The sequence below is a fragment of the Rana temporaria genome, chromosome 7 (assembly GCF_905171775.1).
Source record: "Rana temporaria chromosome 7, aRanTem1.1, whole genome shotgun sequence".
Classification (NCBI taxonomy): Eukaryota; Metazoa; Chordata; class Amphibia; order Anura; family Ranidae; genus Rana; species Rana temporaria.
Window position 1 is genome coordinate 48,414,115 of NC_053495.1, and position 14,070 is coordinate 48,428,184.

The 14,070-nt window shown below is 42.3% G+C and overlaps 1 protein-coding gene across 1 annotated transcript in view; it reads right to left on the bottom strand.

The window, feature by feature from the left end:
• Positions 1-14,070, bottom strand: part of SYN2 (synapsin II) — a 393,026-nt gene that overhangs the window by 119,984 nt on the left and 258,972 nt on the right. The window contains exon 5 of the mRNA XM_040359324.1: positions 13,523-13,612. Coding sequence (XP_040215258.1) covers positions 13,523-13,612 — 90 coding nt within the window. The remainder of the gene's footprint in view (positions 1-13,522; positions 13,613-14,070) is intronic.

Genomic DNA, 14,070 nt, shown 5'->3' on the forward strand with positions numbered 1-14,070 from the left:
GTCAGTTTGTATTGCTGTCTGTGCCCCTGTTAAGGAGATTCATCCTCTCTATTTGTCCTGCTTACCATTATCTAAGCCAGTGTTTCTCAATTTCATTTCTTAAGGCACACCGACAGATCATGTTTTCAGGCTTTCCATTATTTTGCACAGGTGATTTGATCAGTTTCACTGTCTTAGTAATTACCACAGCCTTTTTCTCTGAGGAAATCCTGAAAACATGACCTGTTGGTGCGCCTTGAGGGCTGGAATTAAGAAGCACTGGTCTAAGTGCTTCCTGCATGAGATTTCTGCACTTGGTGAAGGAGTGTGTAGTGTAGAAAGAGCAACAAATGCACCATAGGAGCGTCTTTAATTTCAGTGCCTAAAAGTTAAAGGGGTTGTAAAGACAGAAGGTTTTTTATCTTGAGAAAATTACCCTGTTTGTCCTGGTGATCATCATCACCAGACAGTGAATGGTAAATCCAAAATTTGACAGTCGCCACAAGGAACTTGAATTAGGCCACCTGTGCTACAGAAACTGCTTTTAAAAATGTTTTCTCTTACTTCCTGTTGTATGTATGGGACATAAATTAAGGAGCAATCTCCCAAAAAAACCCAGGCATCATTTTAAAACCTGATAGGAGTTTCATCCTTCCCCTATGTTTTTCATTAATATACTTTAAAGCTCAATTCCAGACAACTGTTTTTAGTGATAGATAGAGTGGGAAGGGTTAGGCCTCGTACACACGATAGGTTAACCAGAGGACAACGGTCTGATGGACCATTTTCATTGGTCCAAACCGATCGTGTGTGGGCCCCATAGGTTATTTAACCATAGATTAAAAAAAAGCCAACTTGCTTTAAATTTAACCTATGGATTCCTAACCGATGGGAAAAAAACGATCGTTAGTAGGCACAACCATCGGTTAAAAATCCACGCATGCTCAGAATCAAGTCGACGCAAGTGTTTTACGTCACTGCGTTCTGACAGGATCAGTTTTTTAACCGATGGTGTGTAGGCACGACGGACCATCAGTCAGCTTCATCGGTTAACCTATCACAACTGTCCATCAGACCGTTCTCATCGGATGGACTGATCGTGTGTACGAGGCTTAAGAATCTGTGTATTTACTACTACCTATGCCTTCATCATAGAGATTTACCTTCACTCCCTGTGCAGACGATGAGTGGGGACAGAGATGAAGGTCACACCCCAAAAATTGGGGGTTTAGTGTATTCATTCTACACTTCAAGGAAATCCAGTGTTTATCTGCATACCTGACTAGTAATAAAATGGTAAATGCAAAAGACAGAATTCTCAAAATAGCTGCACAAATCCAGCTAGAGGATAGAGCTATCACTGTGTAATGTGTGTCACCGGCGCAAAACAATAATTCTCAGTGATTTTAGATGAAAATGTTCTAAATGTGAGGTTTGCTGTGGCCACAGTTTTCCACTATTTATAGTATAACATTTTTTTAAATAAATATACAAATAGGTAGCTGCGCCCACCCTAATACAATAATATATATCACATTAACGTGCAAAATAGATAATAAATATATCCACAATACTCAATCAATCTATATTATTAAGTGACTTTTCCAACCAATCTCATATCAATGTGCTCAATATATTCACTATATTCATTCATTCTCAAAAAAAAAGGCATACAAAGTGATTTACTTTATTTATTGGTGTATAACACTCACTTTTTTACCCTGAAAATAGAGGGTAAACTGTGCCTGTGTGTTATACGCAGGGGGCCGTGGAAAGTTTTTTCCTGAAACATCCCTCGTACACACGACGGACCGTTTTTCATCAGACATGTCTGCTGGCGGATTTTGGTCTGATGGCTGTACACACCATCAGACCAAATTTCCCGCGGACAGCGAATGCGGTGACGTGGCCGTGGCATCACCGCAACGATGACGCGGCGACGTGCGCGACCCTGGAAGATCAATGCTTCCACGCATGCGTCGAATCACTTCGACGCATGCGAGGGCTTTCGGCCGAGCGAACATGTCCGGTGAGTCGTACAGACGACCGAACATGTCCGACGGACATGCTAAGAAACATTTTTCCGCTGGAAACCTGTCTGATCCGCCGGAAAATTATCCGGTCGGCCGTACAGACGACCGAACATGTCCGCGGACCAGTTTCAGCAGACATGTTCGGTCGCGTGTACGAGGCCTTAAAGTTAGGGCGCGTATTATATGCCTGTGCGTGTTATACGCCGATAAATACAGTATATATAAAGTGATTCAGTGAAATATTTTTTGTATTAGGGTTGGCGCAGCTACCTATTTGTATATATATATATATATATATATATATATATATATATATATATATATATATATATATATATATATATATATATATATATATTCAACAGAGTTCTCACTGCCAAGTAATATAAAAAGCCAGTATAAGGACTTAGCCTTCAATAGTACCTGGTCTTTCCAAAGCAAAATAAATAAAACTATAAAGAAAAGTAAACAAAGATATTGGATGTCCTGTTTATCTAGTTGTGTAGAGTCACCTCGTTAAAATATATTGGATGGTTAAATTTATATTGTAATAAAATGTCTTCAGATGTAGGTTTATTAATTTTTACCTATTATGACCCAGTAAGCTGTAATTGTTTTTACACTATTCAAAGTTTATAGTATATAATCTATGTTAAAACCTGTTTCCTGACAGCAGATAAACATTTGTTGATTTGTAATTTTGTAATTGATTTGTAATTTTGCTATGTATATTTATGGTGTAATTTCAAATAATTAAAGAGGACCTGTCAGGTTGCCACTCTGTGTCTCTTTGGTGTCACTGCATCTTAATAAATACACAGACCGAATATTGTCTCTTTCCCCACAATGGCTGCCGTTGTGTCAAGTCGACTTTAGCAGTACATTTTCATACCGTATTTTCCGGTGTATACGATGACCTTTTACACCTTAATTACACTGCCAAAGAACGGGGGTCGTCTTATATGCCAGGTGCAGAGGCCGCCAGATGGATGTGAAGCCCGCCGGGTGCGCTGTAATACTGTTACATGCAGTATACTCCGCTCAGCCAATCCCGGCGGGCGATGCATTCTGTTGCTGAATACAGAGCTTGTTAAGCCTGCTCGGATCAGAGCGGTGCGGGCTGATGATGTCACAAGCCTCTGCCAATCCGAGCAGGCTTAACAAGCTCTGTATTCAGCAACAGAGTGCATCGCCCGCCGGGATTGGCTCAGTGCATACTGCAATGAATGTCACCTTTTTCTGCACTGTGCTTGCCAATGGAGGCAAATAGACTGTGGACTTCGATTGATACCAAAAGTGGCTGCACCTAGAGGAGGAAGTGTCACCGTTCTCTGGGCAAATTGAGCCAGGAGAGAGGAGAGTGCAGACCTATAGATGGGGTTTGAGCTCTCAGCCTGCCAAGACCAGAGCCATCAGGAGAGAAGCTAAGGGGATCTGCTGCAGTGCCTGCTCACCTCTACCATGAAGAGAGGATGGACAGAGGATGGACAGAGGATGGACCTGCATCCAAGTCTTCCAGAGCTGCCTTCAGACATTGGGTTTGGATCGGAGCTACAAGGCTGCATCCCCGTGTGAGGTAGGGGGTAGTCTTATACGGCGAGTTTAGCCCAAAACAATGTTTTCATTGGAAAATTAGGGAGGTCGTCTTATACGCCCGGCCGTCTTATACGCCCAGTCGTCTTATACGCCGGAAAATATGGTACCTTATTTTGTTCTGGTGTTCTCGATGATGTGTGTATACAGTGGAAAGAGTATTACCAAACATTTTAAGCAATTCAGAGAACAAATTTGTGCTGTAACCCATATTCGGCAATCAAAATTAAGCTCTAAAAGGGTTGTAGATTCTTGGTTGGCATAGGGTGCTGAAATCTGAACTCCTGGTTGGTAGTGATTGCAGCACACTACTGTTCTTTTGTCTTACTTTGCTGAATACATCAATACAATATTATTATTTTTTCAAGAATTCTGTTGCTTTAAAGCAGTGGTCTCCAAACTGTGGCTCGGGGGCAGGATGTGGCCATTTGCTTGCCTTTATCTGGCCCTTTATCGCACTATTCCATCAACTGGCACCAATAATGAGATGCCATTCCGCTAATTGACACCATCAATGGTACTGGTATTTCCATTGATACCAATTATTGGGCCTCTCATTATAAACCAATGATGGGCCATTGTTTATGCCCACTGATGCCGGGGGGATTTTCTACTCCCACTGGCCATAGTCCCAGCCCCCCTACAGCATGAAGGACAGTAAACTGGCCCTTTGCTTAGAAAGTTCAGGGATCCTATCTTTAAAGGGCCATCTTTATCCCATTGGGAAGATTTTTTTCTCCATTTCTTTCCCATAGCAAAAAAGAGAAAGTCAGAGGAAATCCCTCCAGGGTGAGAAAATCACTAGTTGCCACCAGGGCCATCAGAAATGTTTCCATTGGAAGATTTACTCATAGTCCTGTTTTCCCTTTCAGATGACAACCCAACATTTGGGTTTCACTATAACCCTAATTATAATAGTAAACAGAACAAACAAAAAGAGCTATACAAATTCAACAGGTATTCTAATCCCTCTCCACTCTATCCAAAAAAAAAAAAAAAAAATAAGTTTTGCCTTAAGTTATTCTTTAAATTGTTTGTAAAACAGTACCCCCCCCCCCCCCAAAAAAAAAATTATCCCCTTTCAAGAATTAAAACTACAAACCTCAGATTCTGGCTTCCTTCAGTTCTAGTTTCCAGGGCCTTAAAGCAAAACAAATCTAATTCCTTATATTTTGCAGGCCCCATCCACTGAAATAAGAGTTCTAAGTTAAAGCAATAGAAAACGTAATGAAAGAAAAGCGTAAAAAAATACATAACCTACTTTGGCTTCCAGCACATTTGCTTAGGCAAAGGTAATATCACTGCGAATATTCCAGCAGAATCCTTGGAAATCTGAGGACCCCATATCCCACAAGAATGCACCCCTGTACATTCTTAGAGCACCTTGTAGGATCCTGAGCTTTACCAGGATTAAGCGTCAAGGCCTAGCTATGTGCTTGATGCCTACAGGAAGTGTCCAGAAACTGGGGTTTGAGATAGGTATTTGCTACATACAGTATTTCTGCAAATGTTTTATCACCCTATTGCTTTTACTAAATAATTTTTTCAGGGGATGGGAGTTTGCAACATAAGCAGACCTTGCATTTTATTGCACGGTCTGCTATAATACCACTTTCATTTATAGCATGTGCTGGAGGGTACCAGAACGTTACTGTGCATATGTGACAATGGCACATAAGAAATCACCACAATAACTTGCAGAAGATTTTTAATTGATTTATATTGTGAATTGTGCATCAAATTTGTGTGCTACTAACCGCTATAACCTAGCAAAGCTATGAGTTGAGGTCTATAGTAAAACCCAATTGTTTGCCCAGAGAAACATGGGGGTCCTTTGGGAGGCACTCTATTAATAGTATGTATACTCTTTTAAGTTAAACTCCAAAAGTCTCCCTTGCAGTGGGGCTGCACCTGCACTGCAAAAGGTTAACTGATCATTTAGTCTAGGACATAGTAAAACCAATTTTACTTACCCAGTCCTCTGCTTATCCAAAGATGGCGCTCTTCCATGCTCTGGCAGTGGACTGTCTCTTGGCTGCCACATGTCCAAAGCAATTCAATTTACCTGATCCTCTGCTTCCCCAGCAGACGTCGCTCTCCCGAGCTACAGCAATGGACTGTCTCTCAGCATCCTAACACCTAAATCAGGGTTATGGGCTTTGCATCAATCTTGATGAGATCAGGACTTTAGACTGCTGAACCATGGGTGAGAAGAGGCACCAGAAACGTGTCTAGCAGCACAGAGCAGCCTGCAGGAGCCTATGATTGGGAAAGTAAAGCTTCTTTCCCATGCCCCTCAACCTAAACAAGTAGATAACAGTGAAGAGTGCAGCCCAACTACAAGGGAGAATTTTTAGGTTTCCTGGAGTACAGCATTAAAGCTACCATTTTTCTAAGGTAACGATATGTCACACAACAAAGTGCATTCCTTATTTATTGTACACATAGCTTCCAAACTTCTGCCTTTTATTGTATCCTTCTCATGTTATACTGTTCTTCTTTCCGTAATATAGATATCATCAGTATGTTTTGATGTCTTGCATCTTATGTTAAACCATAACCTGTGGACTCCTATGGCATCTCTTCTCTAATGCCCCGTACACACGATCAGGCTTTTGCCCGGCCAAACTCACATCGGAATTCCATCGGAGTAAAAGAGAACTTGTTCTCTATCTAAACTCCGATGGAATTCCTTGGAAAAAAGTCGGAAAAACGGTCGGAATTTCCAATGGAAAAAGTCAGTCTGACTTTTTCCATCGGAAATTCCGATCGTGTGTGCCCTCGGCTTTAGCTGTGCCCTCTATACCATGAGTTCTTCCTTTTCTATGGTAGTTATGTAAGTAACACAGCTAGGGCTAGATTCAAAGAGATGTGCCTATCTATAGGTGGGCGTAGCATATCTCAGATACACTACGCCCCCGTAAGTTAGAGCGGCAGGTCCTGTATTCACAAAGAAGTTGCGCTCTAACTTACGGCGGCGTAGTGTAACTGGGCCGGCCGGCGTTAGCCCGCCTAATTCAAAATAGGCTGGTTGGGGGCGTGTTCTATGCTAAATACTCGTGACCCCACGTATTTGGCGTTTCTAACGAACGGCGCATGCGCCGTCCGTGGACGTATCCCAGTGCGCATGCTCCAAATTACGCCGCAAAGACTCATTGGTTTTGACGTGAACGTAACTTACACCCAGCCCCATTCACGGACGACTTACGTAAACGACATAAAACGTGAAAAATTTGATGCGGTTCCGACGTCCATACTTAACATTGGCTACATCTTTTTGGTGGTTTATCTTTACGCCTGAAAACGCCTTACGTAAACGGCATATCTTTACTGCGACGGCCGGGCGTACGTTCGTGAATAGGCGTATCTAGCTGATTTACATATTCTAGCCGTAAATCAGCTTACACGCCCCTAGCAGCCAGCGTAAATATGCAGCTAAGATACGACGGCGTAGGAGACTTACGCCGGTCGTATCTTAGCAACATTTAAGCGTATCTCCCAGTTTGAGAATACGCTTAAATATACGACCGCGGGGATTCGGACTTACGACGGCGTATCTACTGATACGCCCGCCGTAAGTCTTCATGAATTTGGCCCCTAATCTTTAATCTGTTTTTTTTTTTACATTTTATTGTCCCAAGCAAATAAAAATGTCATTGCAAGGTGTACTTTTCTAACTACACTCTTGGGGATACACCTGAGATCCATTTGTGTAATCATCAATAGCCTAAGCATTCTCCCTGGGTCTGGAAAAATTGGGTTGTCATCATCCTGTTCTAACAACACCTTCTTGGGTAATTACACCTTTACATCTAAAATTTCGAGTTTATGAGTGTATGAATCAGACAGACTTTGGCAACGGATGATTCCTGCCACCGCATATACGGTAAGTGCAATGGGAAACAGAAGAGCAGGGAGGGTGTTGGGAGTATATACACTGTATTTCATTTTTAGGTGAAAAGGCAGAATTACCCATTTAATTGATTACTGATCTGAAACTTCACACCAAAGGTGTAAAAAAAAAACTATGTAGATATTCTCTCTGCCTACTAGCCAAGCTCTCAAGAAAGGGCATAAAAGCAAGAAAGGACAAACTGACATGCCTAGTTCTATCCATTACCAACACAGCACGAAACAGAAATCCAAAGTGATAGTCAAGGCGGGGCACACTGCACCTATAAGAACACACGTCTTGTATCCAGAGGCTCAATGAAGGATTAAAAAAAAAACTAGGTCAAATAGAAACATCTTAGGCCCTGTACACATGATAGAACATGTCCGATGAAAACGGTCCGTGGATCGTTTTCATCGGACATGTCTGCTGGGAGATTTTGGTCTGATGGCTGTACACACCATCAAACTGAAATCCCCGCGGACAGACAGCGTGGTGACGTGGCGGTGACGTTGATGCCGCCACGTCACCAAACCAGGAAGTAAAATACTTCCACGCATGCGTCAAATCCATTCGACGCATGCGGGAGATTTCTGTCCGCTGGTTAGGTGTACTAACCAGCGGACATGTCGGACGGACGGGTTTCCAGCAGACAAGTTTTAAAGCATGCTTTAAAACTTTTGTCTGCTGGAAACCTGTCTGCTAGGCTGTACACACGGTCGGATCTGTCCGCTGAAACTGGTCTGCGGACCAGTTTCAGCAGACATGTTCGATCGTGTGTACAGGGCCTTAATGTCTTCACAACAGTAGTTACTTGCACACATTACAGCTTGCACTGACTATATTAGGGCTTTACAAACAAATGGCACTGCCCTCGCATATACACTGTCCTTTGCAGCAAGGAGCATATGGAAGGACAACTCATGCAAAACAAGATCAGAGAAATTCCCAGCTCAACTTACCGACCAGTCTGCAAACAACCACATTTTTCTGTCTAACAGTATGCATTAAAAACAGGGGTTTAGTCTGCACACATTTGCAAATACAAGCGTAAGCTACAGAGAACCGTCAAAGCACCCCGATATTTTCTGCAGCCCTAACTCTAAACTTTGAGAGCCTCCACAGTGGAGTCACATGTGTTATAATGGATAGGCAGAGGGCAGGTGAGCCTGGAAGGAGCCCACATCTCTTTAAAGGCACACTGGACATCCAGCACACAGCACTATGGCAGCAAAGGTGTCCAGTGTGCCCCCCTCACCAGTATTCCAACAGTACAAACAAATGGCCACTGCCCCCACCTATAACTGGTCTTTGCAGCAAGGAGCACATGGAAGGGCAATACAAAACAAAACCAGAGAATACAGTATATTACCCTGCAGGGTAAATACAATATAATGCAAGTCATACTTCCTAAGGAACTTTTTAGTCAATGGGACTTTTTTCAGCCAAGAAATGTGGTAAGAATGGCCCTGCTGTTCATGGTATACATTTTTACTCAAAAATGTTCATATATTTTAGCAAACACTGTGAATTATTTTTTTATTACCTTAATGATTTTCTTTCACAACAGTGAATGCTATTAAGGTTGAAGTTCAGTCAAACAGATAAATGCACACTTGAAATGTATATACAGCAGTGCTTCTTAACTCCAGTCCTCAAGGCGACCCAACAGGCCATCATTCAGCCTCCCTGACTAAAAGTAATCATTGTTCCAATTGTTACAGGCACCAACTTCATGCATTTCTACATTGTTTTCCCAAATTTTGGAAAAGCAAACATGGCGCCAACATTAAAAATAAGCCAGCAGTTCTTTGAATTTTAGACCAATCTGGGGCCCCGTACACACGACCGGATCTATCCGCTGGGATTGATCCGCGGATCAGTTCCAGCGGACAAATCCGGTCGTCTGTACGGCCTAGCGGATATTTATCCGCGGAGATTTCTCTGGCCGATCGATTTCAAGCGGATATAAATTTCTTAGCATGCTAAGAAATCTATCCGCTTGAATCGGGTCCAGCGGATTGATCCGGTGGTCTGTACAGACTCACCGGATCAATCCGTCCGCTCCCCTCCCTCGCATGCGTCGTAATGATTCGACGCATGCGTGGAAGTACTTACCTTCCAGCGTCGCGCACGTCGATGATGACGCGGCGACGGCGCGACACGTCACCGCGGATGAATTCCGCGCGGATTTTGATCCGATGGTGAGTACAAGCCATAGGATCCAAATCCGGAGGAGGAAAACTCCGCTGGAAACGGTCCAGCGGACCGTTTCCAGCGGAGATCCACTCATGTGTACGGGGCCTTAGGCTCTCAGTTTAAGGCTGCATTCACACCTGAGCGTAGGTCGTTCGGTAGTTTTTTCCGGCGTTTTTTTCCGGCGTTTTGTCGCGCGGATTCATGCTTATTTGCGCGTTTGCATACAGTGTCGTCTGACGTTTTTGTACTTCGATGTTTTTTATTTAGCCAATAGGAAAAATTATCCTCTTTTCATCACTTGTTGCTATGTGGGTAGATTTTTCTTATCTTCTGCCTGGGTGAAATGTTCTATTGATTAAAGCGACAAAACGCCCGTAGCAAACGCTCGTTGTCGCGCTAGTCGCTTGAATCAAGCGTTTCCATTACTTTCTATGGGAAATAGAAACACTCAAAAACGCCCAAGCCGCCCGATTCGGAACTTGTTTGAGCTTCAGGCGTTCGGCGTCAGGCGTTTTGGAGTGGAGATGTGAACCATCTCCATAGGGAATAATGTATTTTTTCTCCTCTAGCGTTTTTGAGCGTTGCGTTTCAGGTGACAAAACGCTCAGGTGTGAATGCAGCCTTATGGTTAGCATATACCCTATGTCTGGGCTAAAAGGTTGTAATAACAAACTGTGGATGTAAGGCCTCTCAGTGATCAATGGGCATATTTTCCAATAATGAGAAAGAAGTCCTTAATCTGGGCATGCCTCCGAGTACACTATCTTTACTTTGAAATGTATTGGTATTGGGATTCAAGTCAGCTTTGCCATAGACTTCTATGGAGGCTTTAAAAATGCTTTGAAGCACCACTAAAGCTACATAGGGTATAATTTTTTAAACAAAGCTGAAGCAAAGAAAAAGCAAGGTGTAAACAGGACTGTATGCTAACCATTTTATTTAGTGACAGGGGCTTTGCCTAGTGTTCAGAGAGCTTTAACAAAGTATAAACTAGCCGTTAACGTGTGTTGAAGCCAGAGCAAGTGTAAATAAGCCCTAAAGCACTGTACACACGATCGGTTTGTCCGATGAAAACGGACCGCTGGACCGTTTTCATCTGACAAACCGATCATGTGTGGGCCCCATCGGTTTGTTTTCCATCGGTGAAAAAAAAATAGTACATGTTTTAAAATTTTCCTATGGATAAAAAAACGATCGTTTGCGTGGAAGTTCATCGGTCAAAAATCCATGCATGCTCAGAATCAAATCGACACATGGTCGGAAGCATTGAACTTAATTTTTCTCAGCACGTGGTAGTGTTTTACGTCACCGTTTTTGGACACTGTCAGATTTTTGACTGATGGTGTGTAGGCAAGACTGATGAAGGTCAGCTTCATCAGATATCCGACGAAAAAATCCATCGGACTAGATTCCATCAGATATCCGATCGTGTGCACAGGGCTTAAAGTGGAGTTCCACCCATAAATATAACATTACATCAGTAGTTTTAAAAAAATGTCATTAGTCCTTTACGAAAAAAATTTTTTTTTTAGATGCCTTCAAAGTGTTGTTGCTAGGCAGAATAGTTAATCTTCCCACTTCCTGCACCTAGGTGCTTAAGCTTCCTAGCCTACACCGCACAGACTCCTGGGAATGTAGTGGGTGTAACTTTCCAGGAGTCTGTGCACTCCCCAGTCTCAAAGAATCATGTGACTTGGACAGCACAGGTGCTGAAACCTGATCTCACACTGCTTGTGCAGCACTGAGCATGTGCGAGATCTGCAAGGCTGAAATCCAGGATGTCATACAGTCTGGCTTCATGATGCCCACACTTAAGATGGCCCCAGTCAATTTCTATTTTATAAAGTGTCTAAATGCTGTAACAACCTAACAAAACGGACCTTAGTTTACAGACTAACTTTACTAGAATACATTAAGCTTGTGTATTACAGGGGTATTTATATTTAAAAAGTGAAATTGTGGCCGGAACTCCGCTTTAAGTGTATCAATTTCCAAGCATAAACCCATTCTAGTTCCACAAATACATTTTTACTGGATTAAGATCATAGCTAAAAGCTCCACTCTGGGGCACCTAAATATTTCTGCAACATACTGTATTTTTCATAAAATCTATAGGGCAGATCCACAAAAGAATTACGCCGGCGTATCTCTTGATACGCCGCGTAATTTCAAATTTTGCGCGTCGTATCTTTGTTTTGTATCTGCAAAACAAGATACGACGGCATCTCGGATCGATCCGACAGGCGTACGTCTAAGTACGCCGTCGGATCTTAGATGCAATTTTTCGGCGGCCGCTAGGTGGCGTTTCCGTCGAATTCCGCGTCGAGTATGCAAATTAGCTAGTTACGGCGATCCACGAACGTACGTCCGGCCGGCGCATTTTTTTACGTCGTTTGCGTTCGACTTTTTCCGGCGTATGGTTAAAGCTGCTATATGGTGGCGTACGCAATGTTAAGTATGGCCGTCGTTCCCGCGTATAATTTAAAAAAAAAATTTGTTTGTGTAAGTCGTCCGTGAATCGGGATGGACGTAATTTACGTCCACTTCAAAACAATGACGTCCTTGCGACATCATTTAGCGCAATGCACGGCGGGAAATTTAGGGATGGCGCATGCGCAGTTCGTTCGGCGCGGGGACGCACTTCATTTAAATGAAATACGCCCCCTACTCGCCGATTTGAATTACGCGCCATTACGCCGCGAGAGATAGACTACGCCGCCGTATCTTACGGCGCAAATTCTTTCTGGATTCGAAGCAAACAAAAGTAAGTTACGGCGGCGTAGCGTATCTCAGATACGCTGCGCCGGGGCAGATCTTTGTGGATCTGCCCCTTAGAAGATAATAACAAAGGACTTGTTGATATATAATATAAAATGAAGGTAAGATAATGAGGCCTCTTTTATGCCACATCCTTTATTTATTTACTTGTTGTTTGCTTAAATGTTATGCCATTGTATGCATGTTACATTGAATGTTTTAGTGTATAAGCTTGCTCTTACTGTTATATTACATTAAAATAATGTGCTGCGCCATGGTCTTCATCTAATATCATTTTTATTTTTCTGCCAATGTTCTCTAAGCCGATTACATGCCATACAGCTTTGTATTCATAAGTACCATTGAACACTTCATGATTTATTCTGTATATGACAGAATTTATATACAGTATTAGTTAGTCAATCATCACTATAATCTGTATTATGCATAATCATTTTTCCTTCTGTGTAGTGAAAATACATTTATTACAAACCCTCCCTACCGCTCCATACTGCATTATAAATTATTTCTTTATCCTATATGTATAATGATATTACATTCCAAATTATTGTATAATATGTCAAGTGCTACAATAAAAACCACTTTATACTAACAATGACTCTATGTGGAATATGTTTAATGTAAGTCGTTCGCGAATAGGGGTGTACGTAATTTACGTTCACGTCGAAAGCAATGACGTTTTGCGGCGTATTTTCGAGCATGCGCACTGGGATTTCTTCACGAACGGCGCAATATGCGGGGTCACAGTTAATATACATAAAACACGCCCACATCATCCACATTTGAATTAAGCGGGCTTACGCCGACACAGATACGTTACGCCGCCATAACTAAGGGCGCAAGTTCTTTCTGAATACAGAACTTGCGCCCTAAATTACGGCGGCGTAACGTATCTGAGATACGTTACGCCGGGCATAAAGATAAACGAATCTATTTGAATCTAGCCCTAAATATATATAAATATACTACTACTAGATGACAATATGGCTCATTACACATGTGAAATATTATCAATGACACGTAATGTAGAAACTGCCGTTACACTTACCATTTCCTTGTGGTTGGGATAGTATGTCTGATCAATTAATGGAAATTTTTCGGCTCCCATCGTTTTATAAGCAGCTATGAGTTGGGAAAACTGCAACATATAATTAAAACATTGTTAGAATAAATGAATAATACAAATGCATATCAGGCAGTCTCTTTATTTATTTAATTATTTATTACTATTTGTTTGTGAAGCACACATATAACACCAGTCGGTGGTGCAAAAGCGCTTTATGACAGATTGCCCGGATGTTCTGGTGAGGGTAGCATAAATAAACGCAACTGCTGCAGAGCAGAGGAGGAGATAGAGAAAAAGTTCAATACTCCTTGAACGGCATTCCTGTGTCCCCCACTGCACACAAGTTTCATCTTCTGACCCCTATGTTAGTACATGACTCAAAAGTGACATTGGGGTTGGAGGAAGGTACCAGCATGGAGTGGGTGAAGCTGGCAGACAACATTTCCAGAAGTGTGGAATTAACTGCCGTTGGCTGAAGCACTGGAACAAAGGGAAGGAAGGAGACATGGAGAGGTACGATACCTTTTCTT